Below are 24693 nucleotides of genomic sequence, written 5' to 3'. Positions count from 1 at the left end.
ACAGTGTGACACATTAGCGAACCGAGACAAAGCACAGTGAAATCGCTGCCCCAGGTTAGTAACGGGCAAGACTGGGTCACCAACTCTGAACTCTCCAAGTCCAGCCCCGTCGCTATCCACGAGGCAGGTCCAAGTACTGGCTGCCAAGGAGCAGAACTGGGGCGACTCCCGATCCTGTGATCCGCATTCCAGGACGTCCGACAGCTCCTTCCAAGGCATGGCTCAAACCGCGGAACGCCGGAATTCTCGGAGCGGGATACCAAGCGTGGTCCCTGGTGGGAGCATGCGCAGTAACACGAGCCAGCCAGGCCTTGCTGGGCGCTGGGGGAGGGCCAGCCGAGGCTGACGTCCGCTACGTCGGCGTCAGCACCCCGTGAAGAGGAGGGCGAAGACTCCATCCGCCATGTTGGATGCCGCAGATTCGCCATAAGCTAGCTGGCTCTTTTCTTAAAAAAATAAAAATAAAGAGCGAAGCATCAGCAGGGCGCCCCGCCTTCTCGGTGGGCACGGGAGGGGGCTCGGAAGAGCCCGAGGCTTTTTTTTCCTCCGCGGTTGGGGCGTTGCCATGGAGACGCGGACCGCAGGTGAGCCGGGCTGGGGGTTGGGGTGGAGAAGAGGTGGGGGTGGGGCACGGCGCAGCTCGCGAAGCCGCTAGGAGTTTGGAATCGGGAAGAAGCGCTCAGGCTGCCGGGTGGCGGAGGGATCCGCGGTCCGGGGCGGAGAACGGACGTAGCGGCGTCCTTCGACAGCACGCTCAGTCGCTGGCTGTATCCCGCCGCCTTGGTTTTTATTTAAAAAAAAAAAAAAAAAAAAGTAACAAGGGTGCTGGTGGAAAAGGGGAGACGGCGCACGCGCGTACTCTGGCCAGTTCCAGGGCTGGGGCTCGCTCGCGCCAGCGGCCGAGAGCTGGTGAACACCGGGCGGGAGGTTCGAATCTCAGTGCTGCCAACTGTGCGGCCGAGTTGCCGTGCCTCCTTTTCTGGTTTCCGATCCCTCCTCTGTGAAATGGGTAGCTCCTTTAGAACGCGTTGTCTGTCCCAGTGCTTTGAAGGGACAGCTGCTGTCCCTTCAAAAATTGAGCTACTGAAGGAAAATTTCTTTGTGTCCTACGAGGATGCAATAAACAGGAGGGGTTAGCGTTTCAGCCGTGTAATCGTGCAACACGCTGTGATGAATTCTCATTTACCCTCTGCTGCTGCCTAGCTCTGCGAGGGCCTTGATTCTCCTCTCCCGCCCCCCCCCCCCCTTTAATGTTAAGCACAATTGCCACCTCCTCCAAGCAGCCCTTTCTGGTTTCTGGCTGCCTAGCAGAGGCAGGCTCTCAGGCTGGCTGGATGCAGTGGTATGATGGGCCTTTCACTTCACACCTGGTTCAAGTCCCTTAACCCTGAACTTGGAAGCACACCCCAGCACTGACCTCAGGTTATACTACTCAGTTCTCCCAAGAACTCTAATTTGGGTGGCATTTACGGATGAGGAACAAGAGTTTAGAGAGTCCCATTTTATCCAGTTCTAAAATGGCAGAGCCGAGGCTTTCAAAATCCACTCTCTCCCATTTGGGATGAAGTCCATACTCCTGTCCACAGTAAGGGCTCAGTGTGACTGTATCCCACGAAAGCTTGGATGCAGACGCGCTCAGTCACAACCTTCTGTCCCCGTGGGTCTGCTTTCATCGAAGAGCCCAGTGCCCCTTCGCAAATGCAAATGTAACATCCCTCGGACTTACCCTCCACAGCTGCCCCCCTCCAGAGCCTGCTGGTTCATCCTGAAGCAGCTGTAGTGTCTCCAGGAGACACCAGGACCTCATGTTTGCAGGCTGTTGGGTGCCCTCCCCCCATCTCCAGGAGCACCTTTCTCAGGCTGTGTTCCAGATAGCTGCTGCTGTGGATGGTGCCACACACACCAGGCAGGGTTAAGGGAGCCCTTCTAGCCTTGGCCCTGCCCTCATCCCACTGATGTGTCTGATTCAGGCGTGGGTGGCTTGGACTGACAGTGGTCGCACCCCTAGCCAAGAGGGGCAGGGCCCTAAACTAGCCGGCCACACTTTCCTAGGTCGACATAAGAACGTCCACACCTGGAGAGCATGTTTATAGTAATGTGTTTGAGCCAAACAGAGGACATGCCTGGAAGCAAGACCTCAACAGGCTGAAAAAATGCTTCCAAGAAACGACAGTTTTCAGCCTCTTTTGTGCATTTGGAGTTAAGGAGGGAACCCAAGGAACAGGACGTGAAAATGTGCGACAGCTGGAGGCTGGGGGTGGGTTAAGGGATGGTTAAGGAGTTCTTTCAAGGGTGAAAGGAGCCTGTGGAAGGTGACGGGACTTGCTTAAGGCAAAGATAAGCCTTTTACTAAAGAAGTTAGAGGCCTGGGGTGTAATTACCCCTCCACACCCGCCCAGTTAGGAATTAGTGGTCGCCTGGCCCTGAGAGGTGCTTTCCCTGGAACTGAGAAGTCAGGACTTCTTAGTTTGGTGCCCACACGCCCAAGTCAGTCGGCTCACTGCTGAGTCACCACACAAAGTGCCCTTTTCTGGACCTGACAGCTTTTCAAAAGAAACCCGGGCCTTTGCAGTAGTTTCCTTTCCTTTCTGGTCGTGATAAATGAGAAACGATCACATTTTTAAACGTGTTGCTGTCAACCTGTGGTCAACTAGTTTCTGAAGTTTCCTGTTTTCGCTGGGTTGTATAATTGAGGAGAGGCACCTCAATCACCGGCGAGACAGACTTGCAGATGGCCCAGGAGACCCAGCCTTTAGGTGGTAAACTAGCTGAGACGTCACCGCTGGAGACTGGGTGTTTTACTGCCTGGTTCCCTTCTCAGCTGGCTTCTCCTTTTCCTTGTAAAATGGTTTCTGTTTACTTTGTGATTCACATGCCTTTTCAAAGATAGCCATCAGAAGTAGTTGGGTTTCCGCCCAGGGCGAGGGCAGTCAAGAATTAGCGATATTAAAAAGAATGTTCTCAATTGCGTTTCCTTTTATAGATAGGTCCATGCAAGCCACCTCTGAACATCTCCCCATCAAGATGGGCTGATTTAATTACGTGGAAGGAATTTAGCCTAGAGTTAAGTTTTCTCTTTGTTCTCAGCTGTTTATTCTTTTAGGATTCCACCATTTTTGGAATTTCTCAAGGGCAAGTGTCCACTGTGAGGGCTGGAACAGTGGGGAGGGCAGGAGGAAGGCGTGCCTGTGTCCGGAGATTTGCCGCTCCCCAGAGTCCTTACTGAGGTGCGTCCTGGGACTCTGGGGACACTGCCCCTGCTTCCTGCCTCCACAGGGGCCTCAGCCTGCCTCTAGTCCTCCCTGCTTGGACCCGACCTCTCTCCACTGGGTAGCTCCCTACAGTGTCACCCATCCGCTTCTTGAAAACATTTGTGGATGGAAAGGGAAATGGACTTCAATTTCATAAAAGAAAAAAAAAGTCACCCTGGCTGGGTAGCTCAGTTGGTTGCAGTGTTGTCTGCGCAGGGGTTGGTCTCCACTCAGGGCACAGGCAGCATAAATGAGTGGGAAAGCAATTCAATGTCTTTCTCTCTCTCTCTCTAAAAAAAATCAATTAAAAAAAAGAAAATGGTAATCTGAGAGTACAGCAAATAGACATATTAAATATTTATTACAGGTTTGAAGTTTTTTCTCCAGTCCTCTTTTTCAAGGGACATAAAATATATAGATGATTGAGTTCGTTGATAAAAAGGTTGGTTTGGCATGTCAGTATCAAAACGGGGTTCTGAGTGGGTGACAGGCTTTGCTGTCGTCGTTCTTTCAAACCACGTACCTCGCGGAGCTGGACTCTGGAGGCTGGCACCTCCTGCCCAGACGGGTCTGGGCCAGGGCGGCTCGGGCAGCAGGAAACAGAGTCATCGGGAAACCCCCTGCAGTTTTTGTCGGCCCACACCTCTGCTCTCAGTGAAGTCACTCGAGGAGTGCCCAAGTGAGGGGCTCGACCAGGAGCCGAGTTTGGTGGCAGGGACTTGCTGGAAGGAATGGGAAGACATCAGTAAGTAGGGACACGGTTGGGATGTGGGGACTGCCTCCTGGCTCGTGTGCAGGGCCAGGGTCAAAGGTGAAAAGAAGCCAGGAGGACGCTGTGCCCTAGAGCCCTGGTGGTCCTCGGGAAGCTGGTTTTGTCAGATAGGACTGGGGTCCTGGTTTGGACATGTCATGCTTGGTTGGACGGTTCCATTGACCTTCAGGGGTTTGAGCCTGAGCCGTGGGCTGGAAGGGCTACAGGTGTGACCAGGGCATCCTTTGTTCCCGTTTTCATCTTGAATGCCAACTCCCGACCCCAGCCAGCCTGCTCAAGGGCTCGTCTGAGCGGTCCCCCTCTGTGGCCCTCTAGTGTCTCGTGAGGTGACTCTCTCCGCCCCTCCCACACTGTCTTGCCTTTTCTCCTGCTGCTGGTCTCAGTCAGGGGGTTCTGTCCATGCCCCTGACAGCTCTTCTCCCTGGTCCCGAATCGGGCTCCCTCTGTGCGTCCTCCAGGGAAGGGATGTGCGAAACGAGGGCTCTGTGGCTGAAGACTGGGTGTGTCGGAAATTGTGGGTGCGTGTGTTGACTGAGGGTGTCTGGGAACTTCTAATCTGCCCTCTCCCTCTCTCCACCATTTGAGACTAAGCGGTAGGCGCAGTGCTCGTTTACCCACTCCTATGCACTTTCTAAAAACGAGGACTTACATAAGCGCGTTGCAGTCATCAGTGTGAGGAAACAACGTTGGCGTGGTGCCCTCCCGTGTTCATCTGCAGAGACCCCTAGTTTGCCCCGCTGCCCCGGAGACAGTCCAGTGGCCGTATACAGAGCCCAGCGAAATCCCGGGTCCCGCACTGCATTCGGCGGTCACGCCCCAGCCCCGGTTCGTCTGCAGCATTTCCCCTCTTTGTGTTCCAGGAGATTCCTGATTTTGAAGAACATGGGCTAGTTATGCTGTAGGATGTCCTTCCTTTGGGCTCGGTGTGACGTTCCCTCCTGACTCCGTTCAGGTTCTGCAGTTGGGGAGGAATTCAGAGAGGTGGCGCCCAGTTCTCGGCCACCCTCCCACCCCGTCAGGAGGCCACTCTGTCCTTTGTCCTGTTGGGGGCCACGCTGCATTCGAGGAGGTTCCTTCACAGTCAAGTTCCAGTTGTTCTCCTTTGTCATGAAACGTCTCGTGGCCAGACACCCTGACTCTGTGTGCTTATCCCACTAGCCTTCGCCCCGCAGACTTCCTTCCCTCACTAGTGCTAGCTTCCGTGGATGATTCTCGCTGGAATCAGTTACTGTCCTGTTGCTAGGTGACTAGTGTCGCATTCCATCAGTGCTTCTGCACCTGCCAGTTGTCCTTCTGTGGGACCAAAAGCGTCCTCTTCTCCTTCGTCTGTCTTTTTATATTAACGCGAGCTCCTGACTTCTTTCCGTTAGTGGTTCCTAATCCTTTACTATTATTTCCCCTAGCACTTGCGGCGCCCCGAGTGTGGCCGGTGGAAGTGCCTGGCCATGCCCTGGCTTCCCATGAGCAGCAGGACAGTGCTTCCCGGCTCTGGAGAAGCTGCTCCACGAGGAGGCCTGGTTTCTGTCCATGGAGAGTGGTGTTTAGAAGCTGGGGTCTGGGCACGAGTGGAGCACGTCGTCGCTGGGGTATCGTGGCTGCTCAGCCTGCCCGCAGACACAGCTGGGAAGTAGATGTATGCACAGAAGTTCACACCTGCTCACACATCTGTATCTGTTTTCATCGTAGAAACCGCTGAGTTCGTACGGATTTTTCCAATTTCGACCCTGCAGCCCAGGGTTTATTCTCCCCTTTCCACACGTGTAACCCCGTTTCCGACAGAGAGGGCACCGCCTGCCACTGTCCGCACTGTAGCCGCCGGCTCGCTCAGCCCTGGAACGTGCGTAGGGTTGCTTCCACAGGCTGCCGCACGTCCCGTGGACAAGGAGCCTGCTGACCGGAGCTTAGTATGTGCTCACAGTAGTCTCTGCCTGCCCGCGGTCTCAGTTACCCATCCGGAGTCAGCCGTGGCTCAAAAATATTGAAGGGAAAATTCCAGAAATAGACAACTCGAGGGTTTTAAGTTGTGCACCTTTCTGAGTAGTGTGATGAAACCTCCCGCCATCTTGGGATGTGGCCCGTCCCTTCGTCCACATCCCCACGCTGAGGACACTGGATGGGCTGTCAGGGCGTCCTGGGGCTGCGTTCTGGTCACCCTTACTGTGGCGGCGCCGGCAGTTCTGACGTGCCAGAGACAAGCTCAGAGTGCTGTTTTTAAGTGAAAAGGTGTAAGCTCCCAACTTTTAAAGTGCAGCGTGGGGAATACTGCTGATAATATCGTAATAACCGTGTGGGTGCCAGGTGAGTACTAGACTTACCGACCGAGGGGCACTTTGTAAAGTATGCAAATGTCGAGCCGTGTGCTGTACACCTGAAGCTAATATAAAATAATGCTGAAGGTCAGTGTAATTGGAAAATAAAAAAAATAAAAATTTCAAGGAAACATGTATTGGTGTTGCAGTGAAAGCTTTCTCTTTGAAATTAAGAATAGAGTAAGAATGCTTTTTATTGTCACTTCTATTTCCCATGTTATCGAAGATGCTAGCCAATAAGAAAAAGATATAAAAATTGAAACAAGCAGGTAAACCCCGGCCGTTGTGGCTCAGGTGGTTGCAGTATCATCCTGTAAGGTGAAAGGTCGCGGGTCTGATTCCCAGGCAGCGCACCTGCCTGGCTTTTGTGTTCAGTCCCCGGCTGGGGCACGTGTGAGCTGTCCCCCCCTTTCCTCCCTTTTCCTCTCTAAAGTCAGTAAGCATGTCCTTGGGAGAGAATGAAAGGAAGGCACAAATAAACAGGTGACATTTTATTATACACAGAGAACACGGTCATGTATGGAGAATGTCTGTGAATAAAGCATTAGAATTCCTAAATGAAGGCTCTCGATTCAGTGAGGAAGACCGCGCTGTGTGCTGAGGCTGCAAAGGTACGTACGTGGTCAGGATCTGCCCTGCACTGTGAAGGAGGGAAGAGAAATCCAGGCTTTGCAGTGGCTCCGCACGGGGTGGAAGCTGTGGGCGTGGTGCTTCGTAAGCGCTGAGTTGAGATGGAAAAGATGTTAAATTTGCGGGTGGAAGACACAAGCTGAAAATATGTCCCAACTGATCGCAGCGTGTTGCACCAGAAAGCTTTGAGCCCCTACGAGGACTTTGGCAAGGGGTCCCCAGAAACAGGTGACACCAAGACGAGGACCGCCAGTGAGGGACAGTCACACAGACTCAGGGATGGGTTTGGCCTTTTGTCATCTCACATCGTCACACGGTGTGAGATGACACAATACGATTTCAAGAGAGACTGCGTTCCCGTAGCTTTTATTGTAGTGTGTGGTTGCAACTACTCCATTCTGTTAATTATTGTTGTTAATCTCTTACTGCGCCTGATTTAGAAATTACACTTTATCATCGGTACGTGCGTGTAGAAAAAGCAATATATGTAGAGTTTGGTACTGTCCGTGGTCTTGGGCCTCCACTGTGCTCTCGGACTGTGTGCTGGTGGACAAGAAGGGGCCACTGTGGGTCTCTCCTCGTAGCTGGAGGCCTGCGGTGTGCACACCAGCTTCCAGAGCTGCTTGGGTTTGCCCTCCCCGCCCCTCCCCGCCCCTGCCTGGCCGCGTCAGTGCCAGTGTGGGCGCTCCTGCCAGACAGGCTGCATTCCCGTGTTTCTGGCTGTATTTCTTTTCAGGGTCCCCCTCACACTTGTTTGCTTATTTTTTAACTTCTGTAAGTATGTGACTTTGGAGGAGGTGTATTTCTTGTATTTTAGGGAAAGGAGTGAATTTTGCTTCCCTTTTTGTGGGGACTCAGGCAGAGGAAGTGGCAGATACGCCCAGGGGAAGGTTTCCCAGAAGGAGCGGAGGATGGGAGTGGGCCCCCCCCCTCCCCGTGCACTGGGCTCCCCCTGGGCTCTGCCGCCCTCCCCTTCCCGGGCACCTGTCTTCCAGCCCTTTGTCTGGGTCTGGTTTCTCTTTCTCATGACCACCAATCGGATGCCATGTTTGTTCCCGTGTTCTAGACGGGACTCCGGGACCACAGAGGTCAAGTGCTTCCCCTCTGCCGGGGCAGCTGGCAGCTGTCCCACCCGCGCCGGCCTTTCTTCCCCCCACGCTGTCCTACTTGGAGTTTGGTTAACTTAGGCAGTTTTCAGGGCTTTTCCCGAGGACACACTGGAAATGGTCTCGTGACAGGAAGTGTTTCTCTATTTGTAGGTAAACGTGCTTATTGACCTTTAGCACTGATCTCGTTAAGCTTTTAACTGTATTTGGAATTAAATGATATTGGTGGTTTGGAGGAGGCAGATTTAACAAACATACCATTAAATGCTCAATTACAGATTGTAGTGATTTCTACTAAGGTTGCGGGGGGTGGGGGGAATGGGTGGGCTAGAGAAAGTGAGGGGCCCTGGCTTATATTGAAGGGTCTCTAAGAAAAGTCTCTCTGAGAAAGTGAGGTTGGAGCTGAGACTTAATAATCAGGCTCCTGATCTGAAAAACAAAAACCAGTTTGGTAGCCAGGGAGCAGGTGCCTGCCAGTTCCCTCCACTTTGCAGAAGGAGTTTCAAGCAGCTCAGAACCAGGTCCCCGAGGCCAGTCCTCCTTGCCCTTCACTTCCCACTAGGGGACATGCATGTCATTGGACCCGTGCAGGTGACTTGGGAGACGCCCCTCTCTGCAGAGGTGGGGGCTGTGAGCTGAGCTGGGACTGTGGGCCCTGCCGGAGCCAGGGCCTGTCCAGCTGGGCTGAGGACTGTGTGCTGGCCACAGGGGAGAAGGCCAGGGGCTCGAGGCTCATAGATGCTTACAGTGCTGGGTGGGAGCAGTGGCCTTGCTGGGGTCGCCTGCAGCCACACCAGCTGGAGCCAGGTCTGGGACAAGGGTGGGCTGCCTGCGCTGCTGCAGCCACCTAGACATGGTGGGGGTGAGGGTCAGGTAGGGTTCTCAGCCCCCAGCCCCGACCCCTGGCCCCAGATACTGGCAGGGGAGCTGGACCTGCTACCTCTCTATGTCCCTTCCAGGGCAAGAGCCTGTGAAATCAGACCACAGATAATAAATAACAGCACAGTCACTTAAAATTAGTCTCATCAACAAAATGGGATTATTTGTTTCTGAAGGGCGGGTCTGTGCCTTACTCACTGCTAAATGTGCTTAGCATAGTGCGTGATTTATTCTCTACACTCATTAAATGTTGAATTACAAGATTAATAAACAAAGTAAGTTAAAACTTATTTTCCCCCAATTCGAACAGAGTGGCCCAGGTATTTGGAAAATGAATACACCTAATACTTGTTTCATATCTCGATCACCAGGAGGTATGGGCCAGGTCATTCTGGTAGGGCATGGATGGGAGCCGGTAGAGTTTGGAAAATTCTTTTTTTCCCAGTTTCTCTTCTTGCTTAAATTTAAAGATCTCTTCTGGAATTTAAAAAGACCTTAGACATGTTTGAATATTAATGAGCAGTTCTTTCTCCTAGAATTACATTTTTTAAAAAAGATTTTATTTATTTTTATTTTGGGAGAGAGGGGAAGAAAGGAGAAGGAGGAGGAGAGAAACATCGAAGCCAGAGAGAGCCATTGATTGGTTGCCTCTTGCACGCACCGTTACTGGGGACCAAACCTGCAACCCAGGCATGTGCCCTGACTGGGAATCGAACCAGTGACCTCTTGCTTTTCTGGATGACATCCGAACAACTGAGCTGCACCGGTCAGGGCTCTCCTAGAATTAATTGTCAAGTTCAGAACACTTTATAACTGAGACTGGCCTCAGCCTTTTATCATAAATAAAGTGGATATTTAAAATCTGAAGATGAATTTACGTGTCTCCAACATCTGCCTTCAGTTCTACCCAGGCTGTTACTTTGTCTCTTTGATGATGACCCCAGGAACCCAGAAGAGGCAGCCAGCGTCCAAGTCTGCGGCGGTGATAAATGCAGATATGTCTCTCTTCTCTGCACTAGCAGTGTGGACAGGGCCTCGGGGGGAAGTTCTGAGTTTCCTGATTCTTCCCCTTCAGAAGTAAGAAAGAGGCATCAGCCGCATAAAGGAACCAAGAGAGGCCAAAATAACAAAACTGGAAACTCTGGGCCTGGTGGCAGAGTGGCCGTGGACATTGCTGTCCCCTCAAATCCACTGTAAAATGGGAGGGGATTTTGCAGTCTTTTATACCCCTACCTGAGGCTACGTTTATTGAGTTTAGAGAGAAGGGAAGGGGGAGAAAAAGAAGCATTGATACGGCAGAGAAACACGGACTGGTTGCCTCTGGAATACACCCTGACCGGGATCCAACCCACACCTAGGTGTGCTCCCTGACCGGGGATCAAACCCACACCTAGGTGTGCTCCCTGACCGGGGATCCAACCCACAACCTAGGTGTGCTCCCTGACCGGGGATCAGACCCACACCTAGGTGTGCTCCCTGACCGGGGATCAGACCCACACCTAGGTGTGCTCCCTGACCGGGGATCCAACCCACAACCTAGGTGTGCTCCCTGACCGGGGATCCGACCCACAACCTAGGTGTGCTCCCTGACCGGGGATCAGACCCACACCTAGGTGTGCTCCCTGACCGGGGATCCGACCCACAACCTAGGTGTGCTCCCTGACCGGGGATCCGACCCACAACCTAGGTGTGCTCCCTGACTGGGGATCAAACCCACAACCTTTTTGGGTGTGGGGTTGATGCTCTGACCAACTGAGCCACCAGGCCAGGGCTGTACATTTTGTTTTATCATGGAAGTGACCCCAGAGACCTGGCCACTTGAGAGGCTCAGCGTGAGTTCTGGGGCCAGCTCGGTAATTGCACAGGGCAGCTGTGGCATCAGAGGGCTCCCTGGGGTTGGTGGGGGCCCCACATCCACATCCTGAGAGCTTCTCTGCTCACACAGAGGGTTTGGGGTGCTTTCCTAGGGCAAGGCCCGACCTTTGGCGGTGGCAGGCAAGCCTGCTGCATTGGCCAGGGCTCTCGCTTTGAGAGCACTTAACGATGACTTAAAAAATGTGCCAAGTTTTAACACGGAAGAAATGTGGATGCATAAAATTAAAATGCCACTGTTGGCCCTGCCTTAATTATAGCTGATACCCAGCATTTCTCATGTTGTTTTGTTAATCCAGTTTCAGCGAAGGAACACTCACGGGATTTCTCCTTTGCATTTAATAAAAATGTTAACTCTGTGAGCTATAGAAGTTGGCACATTCATCAGCGTTTTATGAGATGCATGATAATAATGCCACAAATTAGGGTGAGCATGTGTGGGAACTGCTGCCCCTGAACCCCAGAGCTGGGGGGTACCATGGAGATTATTTGCGGGTGGGGATGGGAAGCAGGAGGGTGGGTGTGGAAGGGGCCCCTCCTGGCTGTGGGAGAAGCGGTGCTGAGGTGCTGGGTGGGGCTGTCCTCACATCCTAATGTTGGCCCAGGTGGTCTGTCCATGTGCGCACACGTTAGGCTCTGGGGGGAGACTTGAGCACCAGGTTCCACTGTAAAACACTTGGAGGCCTCTTCTCATCAGGACCCCTCATCCCTCAGAGGGGAACACCGAGGCCTGAGGAGGTTCAGTGAGGCACACGGTGCCTGCCATGCTGGGGGCGAGCCGCCAGGGGTGGGGGCCCAGGCCCTGACCCGAGCCCACTGCTTCCGGAAGGACGGTGCCTGGGGTGTGGGGGTCACTGATGAGCTGGGCATGTCACAGACACCGTGTGCTGCCACCCTCCAGCAGCCCTGCGCAGATGAGCAAGTGCAAGCTCAGATGCCAAGTACAGGAGCGGGGTTGCAGGCTGCGGGGGGCGAAGGCAGGTCAGGTCCGGGCTGCTCTTCTCTCTCAGCCCACTGTGCCGTGGTAAGTAAGAGACTCACTTGGGAGTCGGAACCTGCTTCTCCCCCAGTGTCGTCCTTCAGATTCACTGTTTAAATTTTTAAACATTGATACATAATTTGTATGTACAAAAGCGTGTATGAAATAGAGGCATGGCTCCATGCATGTTCACAAACACGCAGGAGTTCCCCATGCGACCGGCCAGAACTCCACCTCCCCGAAGCCCCTGCCTCCAGTGCTCTGCCCAGGGGTGACCCGTCCCAGTGCAAACTAGCTGGAGAACTCGTGCCCCTTCCCGCTTCCTGTGGCTGGAAGCTCGCCCAGGCCTGAGTCAGGCTTCCTCGCTCAGTGTCCTGTCGTACGGAAAGGGGCATGTGCATGGGAAAGCACCCCAAGGTGTGAAAATCACTTGGATGTGCACTGAGACTTGGCAAAGCAAGCAGTGTCTGAGTATGAGGAGGACTGAGCCTCTGTCCTTGGAGGTGGGTCTGACTCACCTGGGGCGGGGCCCAGCCTGGGCTGCAGGGACAGGTCCAGTCTCTGTGGCATTTCTCCTGGTGACCGTGCCGTAGGGTCATGAGCTGCCTGGGTTTGCCCATCCCATGGGCTCCCCTGCTATGTGACTGCGGCCCCATCCCCGGGCCCAGTTGGCTCATCTTAACATGCAGAGAGCAGCCCCCTTACAGGACAGATGTGAAGCCTAAATGGGTGGCAGCTAATCATGGCGTCTGGCAGAGGGAGGAACCAGTGGACCCTAGCCGGCTCTCCTCACACCTTGCTCAGCCCTGGTAACGCTCCTCAGTGCAGGCAGGGTGTAGTGCCCTGGCCGGCCACCAGGGGGAACCACTAGCATGTGTATATGCCACCCAGGAATGACTGAAGGCCCTGTGCTGTCTGTGTGGGTGACAGCCAGTGTCTTTGTTTTTCTGCGGAAATAGCTGTCTGCCCTGTGTATGGTGGTGGTCCTCTGTCCCCTGGTTCCAGACCCGTTGCCGAGCTGTGCAGGGAGCGTGGTCCCTAAGTGTGTGGTCGGGGGGAGTGGTAGCAGCCACCTCTGGCACCCCCATCTTCCAGCTCGCTGCCTCCCTGAGATGAGTTGCTGCCTTGAGTTGTAGTGGACTCGGGGGCAAAGTCCCCCTTCTGGTGCAGCTGCTCTTAGTCATGATTAGTTGTTTGAAATGTCCCTGGGACCGTGATGCCAGCTGTGGGTTGGGGACCACAGCTTGTCTAACTGATGGTGACCCCTGCCCTGTTACAGGAAACAGCACGTTATCTCCTGGGCGCTGGGGGGAAGTGGGTGGGGTGGGCAGAGGTGGTGGTCAGCTTGGAAGGTCCGCTCAGTCAGTGTGGGCTTCTCAGTGTATCTGGCTGGGACTCCTGGGCAGCTCACTCGCTCTCTGTGCCCCAGCTTCCTATTCCATAACATGGGGGTGATGGTGGTGGTGCAGGTGGGGATGGTGATGGTACAGTCCCTTCCCAGGCCTCTCCAAAGGACAGCGGGGAGGCCCCAGTGCAGGCACAGACGATGCTCTGTGTGGACACAGGGGGCAGCTTAATGTTATCCTGCAGCCGGGCTGGGCGGGGAGGGTGGGCATGCCTTCCCTGCCCGGCCTGCCCTGACCACGGCCCCTCGGGTACCTGGGCACCATGCCTGCCTGACACAAGACTGGACGCCGCACACCCACCCAGTAGCTTGTCTCTTGTTTCAGGAACACCTTTTCCCCATGGATTCTACATCTGTCTGTCTGTCTATCTCTTCTTTCCTCCCTCCTCCCCTTCCTTCTTTCCTCTCTTTCTTTCTTCCCTCCCCTCCTCTCTCCCCTCCCCTCCCCTCCTTTTTCAACCTGAACATCATGCACTTCTATTTACCAGCCCAACATACCGTTATGAGGGAATGACAGGTGGAGTACAAGTCCTGGCGTCCCCTTCCCGTCCTCCCCAGCCCAGTCACGTGTCTAATCAGCCTCGAAGAGAAATACCACAAACTCATCAGCCGTGAGGAAATCTCTCTAATTGCTGGTGTTTACAGATCAGGAGACTCCAGATCCAGCTTCAGCCTTTCCGCCCCACTGACTGCGCCTGGGAGGTCGCTGCTCTTCCCCAGGGCAGGCTTCCTGGGTGCATGCCTTGCCCTGACCTCTGTCAGGTGGGCCTCCTGCCGGGGAGGCCCGGTGCCCCGAGTTGGTTCTCAGAGGACCAGGAGCTGCTGAGACCCTCCTTGGCTGCTGCGTGCTACAGTGGCACCAGCTTGCCAGCTGTACCTTGAATTTGTGTTCCCCATCCCTGCGTGACAGGCTCTGCGAGACCAAGGCCCTCCACATTCTGCCCCCACTGGCGTGTGCGCCCTGCCTACAGGAGTCCCCTCCTCTTCATCACTCTGCCTCCAGCTGCCCGAGAAGCCTCCCCAGTGCCTCCGCCGCCACAAGGGTTTCTGTGTTCTCCACGTGCCCCCTGTGGCAGGCAGGTGGTTGGAAGGTCCTCGTGTAGACACCAGCACACCATGCGCACCAGTGCGCCCTGCTTTCCCGCCTCGTGTTTATGCTGCTGATGGGCTGACTGAGTAGCTCTGGAACCGCCCAGGCCAGCGTCTGCTCTTGTTAGGCACCTTACAGCTCCCTCATCTGTAACGTGGGTGACATCTTCACGTCTGACTCATGAGCAGGGCCAGGGCACAGCTGTGCAGGTGGCCCACTGCACGAGGGCGCCACATCGATGGGGACCCATTTCACACAATGGATCTGCACATGCGTTAGGACGGTTTTCAGCAACTGGCAGTAAAGTGCCTTGTTCCAACGAAATCTCAGTATTGCGACCACTTTCACGGGGGGTGGGCGTCTTAAGAAAGGGATGCATTTTTCTGCGTCTCACGGTGGGAGGCCTCTTGGGCTGGCAGTGGCCCAGCACTCAGAACACGTTTGCCTCCTTCCCGCTCTGGGCATCAGGGCATGACGTACTGCCACGGGGTTGCCCCGCCCCCAGAAGTGGGGCTCCCAGCCAGAGCAAGTGCAGAGGGTGTTGAGTGCGGAAATGTGGCCCAAAGGGGAAAGAGCTGGAGTCAGGAGTCAGGCTTTCCCAGGTTCACATCCAGCTTTACCAGCACTCACACCGTGCGGCACCTGACGTCATGACTCACATTTTCAGGCCTGTAAAAGGCATCCTTCGATTGGCGTGGTAGGAAGCCAGGGCCCCGGAGTTTCTGTGGCGGCGTGTCCATCAGAGTGTGCAGTTTGTGCGTCAGCGCCCCCTGGGAGGGCTGTCTTAGGTGGGGGGGAGGCAACAGTAAAGCCCATCCTATGGGGTTGTCGTGAAGGATAAAGAGGCCTCGCGTGGGCCATGCTCAGCCTGTCATCCGTGGAGGGTTTACGTCCTCGTCTCTGAACCCCATTACAGCAAGTTCTCACTAAGTGTGGTGATGATGATGGTGGCGATGTTATGTATGGTCCATAAAAGAAACTATTTTATAGTGGAGGGACAGCGTTTTGTCCCAACCCAAGCCTCTCGCCTGAGGATGAAGGAGGAAGGCATTTTACGTCGTCATGCCGAGCTTTGCCGGGTGAGCCTGCATTCGTTACGAAAGGCATGATGGCTGCTGTTCAAACGTTCCCATTCCTGTCGGGAAGCTGCCTGCTCTCGTGAATTTAACAACTTCGGGGAAGGTGGAAAACACGAAAACAGAAATACAGCTCTGAAAGCATTTGCCACCTGCTTCTCATGGTCTAGATAATGTGATAGGAGCTGAGCTTGGGCCGTCACGCTCCCCTTAAGGTTAATTGGTCCCAGTGAGAAGTAGTTACAGAGAGGAGAGGGTGGTCTGTACTCATCAAGGGGAAAAAGGGGGAGTTTTTTTTTAAGCTGTAGCTTTTAAGTGAAGTAATTGGGTCATCTGCTGATGTAGCACTTTATCTTCTTGTGGTTACTGACAGACGTTTGGCATAGTTGTGGCCCTTGGTCGTGGCCCTCAGTTGATCTGGGACTCACTGCGTGCCCACTGTGTCCCCAGCAGCACCGTGGTTGAGGGGGGTGGCCCTGGGCTGGGCGGGGCTCTGGCTACAGGTGCTGCACCTGAAGCTGCGGCCATAGCCTACAAAGGCGTGGGGCGCACAGCAGTCTCTCAGCTGGAGTCCCCCTCCATCCTGAGGTTTGGGGTGGGGAGTGGCGCTCAAGAGCAGGCACGCGCCTCTGGTGCCCAAGGGAAGGCGGGGACCTGCCAGCGACCAGCAGCCCTGCCCAGAGCCCGAAGGGCCCCGTGAACCTCCTGGGACCTCCCCACCCATCCCGGTGCATGGCCTTCTTCCGGGAGGAGTGGGGTCAGAGGCCCTCATTTGTTCCTGAGTCCCCAGGCAGGGTGACGGTCAGCAGGGGCATGTCACAGACGGGACCTAGCTGGTTGCAAGTCAGCATCGGGAAACCAGGACTTGCTTGTTTTAAGTTTTCCCTTTTTAATGGTGCCGAGTAGCAGATTAAAAACTGGCGGCTAGTTCAGAGGCACTCGGTGCTCGAACCCCAACTTCTGTGCTCTTGTGCTAGTTCAGAGGCACTCGGTGCTCGAACCCCAACTTCTGTGCTCTCCCTTGTGCCGAACACGCCATTTCTTTTTGAGTCCTTTTGTTAGGACGAGTGCCTGGTAAGTGGGCCTAAAAATGCATTCAAATTATAGCATCTTCATCACGATTAGCTGACAGCATAATAATGATGTTTCAGGGTGTAAGATGCATTTTCTCGTGTGAGCCTGCTATGATCATGAAAACAGCTCCTTTGCTGCTCTTTGGCAGATGAACAGTTCTTAGTGCTTGGGAAAGGCAGCCTGATGTGACCCTCGCTCCACATGTGTTGGCGTTCTGCTGTCTCCGTGTGGCTACGTGACATCACCGGTCCTGGGGGCAGTCACAGACCCTGTACCAGAGGGAACGTGGTGCCCTCTGCTTGGCTTTCGGCACAGGCTGCTCGTAAATAAATATCACCTTGGCGGTAGCAAAATAGCCCCGCTCCTCACTGGTGCTGGCCCCGGGAGGGCCATGTGGCGCTGCAGGGGCCCTGGGCTGGGGCAGGTAAAGCTGGGCTCCACCTTGACCCTGCACCTGGCTGGCTGGTTGTGCAGCCGAGGGAGGTCAGCCTCTCTGAGTGTCAGTCTTCCACCTGTAGAATGGAGATCATAGGCCCGGGCTGGCGGGAGGTGGGCACTGCCTGAGCTGATGCAGGGAGGGTGGCTTTGAGCCCACGTCTGGTGTACTCCTCAGTACCAGTGTCCTTCCCAGGCCTGCCTGTCCTGTTCCTGGCTGCTTTTCCCTTGAACAATCAAGCACTTCCTCCTGGAAGCCTTCCAAGCATGTCAGCCAAGGATTCCTGCCTTCCTACACGCATGCTGTTTGTTACTTGCATTGTGTCAGTTGGCTCCCACAGTAGTTGAACGGTCATGTGCCGGCTTGGGGGACGTGACCTTGAACACGACGCCGTCCTTGCCTGAGCAGCTCCGAGCTTCTCCTTGAGAGCTGTTCCCAATCACTGTGCTTACCTGTTATCTTGCTTTTAGACAGTCTTTCTGTGTTTATAACTTACACAGGCTCCTTCTGAAAATGCCTGGGTGATAAAGAGTCTGACTGTCGGGACTTGGGGCACCTTCTCCCAGCCCGGTTGGCCGCTCTTCCATCCCCCCACTCGTGAGCAGCGCCCCTCCATCAGTGATACAGGCTCGTTCGCCCCGGGTAGCTGTGCGTCCCACTCTTTCGCACTTAGGAGCTCATCAGGAGCCTTTCTTCATGTCATTCGAGATTCTTTGAAAATGCCATCTTGAGTGGCCCTACCGAGTTTCTTGGTGGGGACGTGTCACGCTTGCCCGAGCAGCACATGGAGGTCGTTTTGGAGTTCGCCGCCCGAAACACCTCCGTGTTGAGTGTCTCCGTGCAGGGTCCCTGTGCGTTTGGGAGACCGTGCGGCGGGGTCTCGAGAAGTTGAGCCTCTGGTCAGAAGCTGTGAGTGAGCATCCTGGGGGCTCCTGGCCCCTGTGCCGGTGGCACCCAGGCCCAGTGGCCCTTCCCGCGTGCCTGCATGGCAGGAGCAAGCGGTCTCGGACATAGGGCTGGGGCTGTGAGCCAGGCTGTCTGGAAGCCTTCGAGCTGCCTTCTGAGGACGAGTGACCCGAAGGAGACTGCATTGCAGGCCCAGCGCTGCAGAGGCTCCAGGAGGGCTTGCCCATCTCCTCCAGGCCCCCGGTGGTTCCACGACTTCAGTTCAGAGTCTGGCCAGTCTCCCGGTCTGCAGTGCACGGCTGAGCCCAGGGCTGGCAGCCATCCTAGGTCGTGTGTGCTGTCGCCACTGCACCTAGGGAGCTCCAGGTCCCGCCCCCTCACCTTACAGGGCTGGACACACAGCAGGCACTTAGGGATCCACATGCTGGTCCATAGCAGGTAGGTGGCGCCCCCTGCGGCCGGCCTCCTGACAGTGCTTGCCACACCTGGGGACTGAGACCCCTCACAGTGACTCTCTGGTCCCCAGGAGCTCTCTCCGTGAGATGTCACAGAAGTCCCTTTCTCCTGAAAGCGGACAGGAATCGAGATTACTTACGGGCCTGTTGGGAAGTAGTGTAAGTAAAAACGCTAAGATGCAGTTGTTCTGTGACGGCTTTGTCTCTCCCATGAAGTGGTGGCCACCTCCGTGGCGGGGCCCCGTGCCTGCATCATCTCTGTGTCGCGGTGCTTGCCGTGGGGCCCACTCCACGGCCACTGTGCACAAGATGCTGAAATGAGCAAGGGAGACACTGCTCCGCGATTTGGGGATTATGTGCTTCTCAGCCGTGATTTTCCTCAGATGTTGTTGCGATGGTGGTAAGCACTTCAGCTTTCACTGGGAGGAACTCGGCTCGTGGTCTGTAGCCAAACAGCTCCTCTCGGGAGCAGGTAGCAGTGAGTCTAGTCTGGTCTCTGCTTCCCGCCAGCCGTGACTCGGTGGGCTGCTTATCCTCTCTCAGCCTCAGTTTCTCCACCCACAGGATGGGGATTACAGACCCCTTTTTCCTAAATCGTGGGCTCTCTGTGGACCCACAGAAGCACAGTGAAGACAGCATGGCCTCACACAAAGAGCGAGCTATTACTGCAGTCTCTTCTTAGTGGGGAAGACTTTTGCATTCCTTAGGAATAAAGCATATCTTGGAAAAAATAAACTATCGATCGACTGTATTCACAAGAGGTTTTCATTGATGAAGCAATGTTCTGCTTTGTTAAATTTCTGTTTCATGCGCTGCTGGGGAGGAAAGCATTCTCTCGGGCCATTACTTCACCTGCCAGTTCGCGGAGAAGCCCTTTCTTTGAGTCTGGAGGGGCCTTGCTCCTGTGACAGGTGCGTCCTGTCCACAGTGTGGCCGGGTTGTGTTGGCCTTTCTTTCTGGTCTCTGCCCGATGGGGGAGAAAAACGAGGTGGGGGAGAGCAGAGAGTGGAGAGCAAGAGGTTTGGTTTGAAGGCGGGAGAACCGATGCGGTAGGGAGCACAGAGAGGGAGGAGGCCTGCAGGGAGAAGCAGAAGCCCCTGCCACCGTGCCGCCAGTGGGTGCCTGACACCCTCTGTCCGGCGGCCTTCCAGGTGCAGGCTCGGAGGGCGCACTGTCTGCAGAGTCTTCATAAAAGCTCTACCAGTGATTCGGCAGCGTCAGTCTGCTTCTTGTCTCCATGAGCCGCCAAATGTAAACAGCGTCAGTGACTGAAACACTGTCTGCCCCGGTGGGCCTTGCGCCCTGCACACACACAGCTGGCCACTGCTTGTGCTGCCCCTCGCACCGACAGAAGCGAGGCCAGTGGGCGGGCGGAGGTGTGGGGCTGCGGGTGCGGTGGGCGAGGCTCCGGAGGTCTCTCCTGGCTGCTTCAGTGGCACAGGAAAGAAGGTGAACCGCTGGAAGTGAGGCTGGGGGTGCGGAGCGGAGGGAGGGCAGTATGTTCGTTCGCCAGTGACAGAGAGTGCGTGGCCTAGAGACTTGGTAAGACTGCCAGGTGGCCTCCCGAGGCCGGCAGTGGCGAGTGCCGATGGGAAGCAGCGCTGGGAAGCAGTGCGGGTTTCCCCTGTACAGCTGTGTGGGCGGGGACACGCAAGAGTGGGGAGCTGGGCTGGTGCAGGCTGCAGTCTTCCAAGTGCCCGCTGTGTCCCCGCTGCAGAGTGGACTCGCTGCCTGCGGTTCCCGTGAGATTCTGCTCCGGAGAGGCGACTACTGCTCCTCCAAGGTCACCCACTAGGGCATTCAGGGACTGGGGCTGGGCATCCAGCCTGGGTGTCTGGCGTCAAGGCCATTGTCCTATCCTTCCTTTCCGTGTGAATGTTACCCCCCCAAAATCTAGCTTTTAGCTGTTATCGGATCCTAAATTTAATATGTATTGTTTAATTTATTGATTTTTTTGATAGAGAGAAAGAGAGACATCAGTTTGTTGTTCTACTTAGTGATGCATTCATTGGTTGCTTCTTGTGTGTGCTCTGACTGGGGATTGAATCCACAACCTTGGTGTATCAGGGCAATGCTCTACCCAACTGAGCTAGCCAGCCAGGGTCCTAAATTTAATATTCTTATATGTGCCTACAATTATTATATCAGACTCAAAAATCATTTTTTTCCATCACATCTCCCTGCCTAGTACAACAGATGAACATAATGGACTATCAGGAAATGTCTGTGAATGGTGACGGTGCTTTAAATAGGAAAGAAGCGGCTTAGAAAAGTGACAGGTTCCTGTTTTTCTCGTTCTTAGTTTCCATGCCAGCCCGTGAAAAGGTGTCTCAGCTCCTGAGAGATGTTGCTTTGACCGTTCCTTCTCGCCCCAACTTAAGGACAGTGCAGCCAGAATACCTGATTGCTGTCGCCATGGGTGCTTTTTGAGGGGTGGGCATAATTTTCAAGTCCTATACTCGTTCTCCACTTTGCTGTGCTGTTACTGGAATGCAGGCTCGGGGGGAGGTTTGGGTCGCAGGGAGGTCCACGTCAGACTTGGTCCAGAGGACTGAGGTTCTGAAAAACTGAAGACAGACTCGTCTGGCAACAGGGGCCGCCGGAAGGTGGGAGTGAGCTTCCTGGCTGGGCGGGAGTCCATGAGAGACACGGTCAGCTGGAGGCCAGCGAAGGCCCAGACGGGCGGCCTTCAGTGTTTTGCTGAGGTCGTTGGAAGGAATTATTGTTTCTGTGAAGATGCAATAACATAACAACACTTTTTTTCTTGCAGAAAACCCGGCCATCTTCATGTGCAAATGCTGTAACCTTTTCTCCCCGAGTCAGTCGGAACTCCTCTCCCACGTGTCCGAGAAGCACTCGGAAGAAGGGATCAATGTCGACGAGATCATCATTCCCCTCAGGCCTCTGAGCACACCCGAACCCACCAACCCGAGCACAACGGGAGATGGTAAGGGGGCAGGGCCCCGGGCGGGAGGCGCCCCTGCGGGTGCGCGTGTCTGTGGCGACGATGCTGATGTGCTCTCAAACACACCGATTCCGCGTTCCTGTCTGGGGTCCTTGGTTTTTGTCTGGTGGGCTTAGGTGCGTGGAGAACCCGAGCAGCCAGCCCAGAAGTCCGATGGCGGTCTAGACCAGTGTAGATCTGCTCAGGCGGGGTTGCGTTTGAGTTCCCTGTGCCCGGTTGGTGGATGGAAGAAGGAGTGAGAGACTGAGTGAGGCAGTGAATGCAGGGAGGTGGCATCATCCAACAGGCTACAAGACGGGACCTTGGTGTCAGGTGAGTGGGGGTGTAACCCGGCTCTAGCACTTACCAGCTGCGTTACCTGAAGCAAATGGTGTTACATCTCTAAGCCTCACGTTGTGTACCTAAATACAGACACATGTTCCTGTCGCAAGGTGGGCCGTGAGGACTGAGTCAAAGCATATAGCTACAGGAAGCTGTTCTTACAACATACGTGGTAAATAAATGTATATCCTCTTAAGGACAGCATTTCCTAACTGATTATGTATGCTTGGACCAAGGATTCTAATTGCAAAAAGCTTTGCTTTGCATGGAGTCCTTCACGGTCCCAGCTCGCGTGGGGAGGTACATCTGGGGTGCAGTGTCCGGTCATCTCCCCTGAGTGGCATCAGAGGCAGCAGGCGGAGGGGTCGGAGGAAGCGTCTTGCAGCGTAATTAGGTCCCCACAGACGCAGAACGGATGTGGCACAGGAGGAGCGGCTGCAGACAGGAGTTAGCAAAAGCCCCCATGAACCTCTTGTTCTGTGGTGACAGACAGCGGCCAGTCTCCTGTGCAGGAGCCCTGTCTGGGGCAGTGACTGTCCCCTTGCAGGGTTCGTTAGTCACACCAATAATCCAGTTGCTCATTCCTGGGAATTCTCAGATGCATTTCTAATAAACGGGCCGGCTCATTGATCACCTGTCTGACCCAGCGAACAAGGACAGACTCCAGACAGAAGGCTGGTTAACGCGTTTCTCTGGCCGTTCCCAGGGTGCTCGGAAGAATACACCCAACAGAGCGTCAAGTTGTTGAGACATGAGTTGTTCCCGTTCCTCTGAGCTGCGTAAGGTGAAAACAGAGAGAATCCACACCCGTGGCAGTCACGGCAGACAAGGAGGACGGTCGTGTTTGCGGCCCGACCCCATCGACTCCTGTCAGTGGGGTGTCCGGGCCTCCCTCAGCCCATCCGGGGCCCGTGAACAGATCTGTCTTCTCACCACCGAGAAGGCAGGGGCGCCCTGGGCGGTTCCTCATGCTCACGTCCTGCCTGACAGTTCACATTTGATTCTGTCTGCACGGGGGAAGGGCAGGGGGCACAGAGGTCTGTGTCAGGCCCCAGGCATCTACCAAATAACCCAATTACCAAACAGGCCAACGCCTGAATAGACTTTTTCCAAAGATGATGTCCAGGTGGCCGACAGGTAGTTGGACATAATCTCAGTATCACTACTGGTCATGAGGGACATGAGTGTCAGCACTGTGACGAGGGTGTCACCACACACCTATTGGAATGCCTGCAGGAAAGAGACAGGAGCTCGTGTGCTGGAGAGGACTTGGGGGAAAGGGAACCTTGTCCCCTGGTGAGAGAGTGTAAGTCGGTGCATCCACCATGGAAAAAGCAGTATGGGGCTTCCTCATGAAATTAAAAACGGAGCTGTCACGTGACTTGGCAGTCCCTCTTCTGGGCACGCGTCCGAAGGAAGTGACGTCGGTCTCAGAGAGACGCTAGCACTTCCTTGTTCCCCGCAGCGCCCTTCACGACAGACCAGCTGTGGGAACGACCTGAGTGTCAGTGGACAGATGGACCCACCTGGGAAGTGTCTCACACACACACACACACACACTCGAATGTTGCTCAGCCATGAAAAACAAGGAAGCCCTGCCCTTCGCAGCACGGATGAAGCTGGAGGACGTCGTGCTGAGTGAAATAAGCCAGACACAGAAAGACAAATCCTGTGTGGTCTCATTCACATATGGAGTTTGAAAAAGCAAATGTCACAGAACCAGAGGAAAGAACCAGAGGTTGCCAGGGGTCGGGGGAAGGGGGCTGTGTTGATGAACATGCACAGACGTTCGGGTGAGATCTGGGGGTCAAAGGTACAGCACGGTGAGTGCAAATGAGACCGTGTCTGTCCACGTCCTTGAAGTCTGCTGAGAGGGTAGACCTTCAGTGTTCGCGCCACACTCCAAAAGGTGGTTACGATGTGAGGTGGTGGACCTATTAATGAACTTGACTGCAGGAAGCGTTTCACAGTATAGACATATATTAAATCATCTTGTACCTCTTGAAAATCACATGTACAACCTAAAGATGCACAATTTTTATTTGTCAATGATTTCTTAATAAAGCTGCAGAAAAAAAGAAGCTCTTAGTGCCAGGGGCCTTGAAGCTCAGCCAGCCCACTCTCTGCCACCCAGTTGGAGGGGGAAGTTGGGCGTAGCCTTCCTGACCTTGCAGGTAGAGCCTCGGTGACCCCACATCACTCCCTGCTCTCCAACGGGTTTGGCTGAGCAGGTAGAGGGCATCAGAGCTTCGGTCGAGAACTCCAGGTGTCGCCGCCCTGCCTCTGGAGTTGACTCTACACGTGCGGGAAAATGGGTAATCTCTTTCGTAAAATTCATAAGTCAGACAGAAGTCTGAAGGATTAACAAGAAAAGAACTCTGAGAAAGCCTGTTTCCAAGGTTTTAATTCTCTTTTTATTCAGCTTTGCTTATTAAGATCTTCCTACTAAAATGAAATGTGAATAAGAGATAAAATAATTGGCATTTTTCACTTCACTTATAAACAATAAATGAATGCATGGCCATAAGCGGATAGAATTTCATGTGGAATTGCGTGCGTTGGTGTTTTATAAGGTACACACACCTGAGTTCCACCCTGTCCCTCCTTACTTATGTTTGTTAAAGATGGCACAGGACTTCACCCTGAAGTCCGCCCTCCGGGAGAACCCCTGCCTCTGTGTCTCTCTCGCAGCCAGCCCCCATGCTCATCCTGTCCCTCTTGATATCAGTCTGCAGCCACTGGCCATCACTCTGCCCAGAAAGCCCCTCAGAGGTGTCTCAGCCTGGCTCACCCTGCACTTGCCTAAGACTCAGTCCGTTTGAGGTGGCCTCTAGGAACTTAGCCTTGGCCTGGGTGGGGTAGGAGGCCCTTCACTGGGCTCCTGCAACCCCACAAATGTGTCTCGGTTCTGTCCTTCCTGGGGGCATATTCATTGCCTCTGTCCCTTTCTCTTGCTTGTCGGGAACGCCCAAGGGAGGTCTTTGGGGTGCTTCTGCTCTTTGGCCCCAGGCCCTGGCACGAAGTCTGACCCAGCGCACACCCCTTCGCTGTGGGGCAGTCGAACTGGTCACCTTGGGTTGTTTGTTTCCATACCCGTGGCTCTGCTGCCCCTCCGCCTCCAGAGGAAACATTGCATGCTACCTGCCACCAGCCACTCAGAAAGGCTC

General features: G+C 54.6%; 1 protein-coding gene across 1 annotated transcript in view; it reads left to right on the top strand.

Moving 5' to 3' along the window:
- Positions 1–392: 392 nt before the first annotated feature.
- The window catches only part of ZFAT (zinc finger and AT-hook domain containing), a 128739-nt gene continuing 104438 nt past the window's right edge, over positions 393–24693 (top strand). The window contains exons 1-2 of the mRNA XM_037048593.1: positions 393–584; positions 21011–21187. Of these exons, the coding sequence (XP_036904488.1) occupies positions 566–584; positions 21011–21187 (196 nt within the window). The 5' untranslated portion in view covers positions 393–565. The remainder of the gene's footprint in view (positions 585–21010; positions 21188–24693) is intronic.

Source organism: Sturnira hondurensis, unplaced genomic scaffold, assembly GCF_014824575.4.
Source record: "Sturnira hondurensis isolate 20B ecotype Veracruz unplaced genomic scaffold, ASM1482457v3 Scaffold0006413, whole genome shotgun sequence".
Lineage (NCBI taxonomy): Eukaryota > Metazoa > Chordata > Mammalia > Chiroptera > Phyllostomidae > Sturnira > Sturnira hondurensis.
This window is presented reverse-complemented; position numbering and strand designations above follow the sequence as displayed.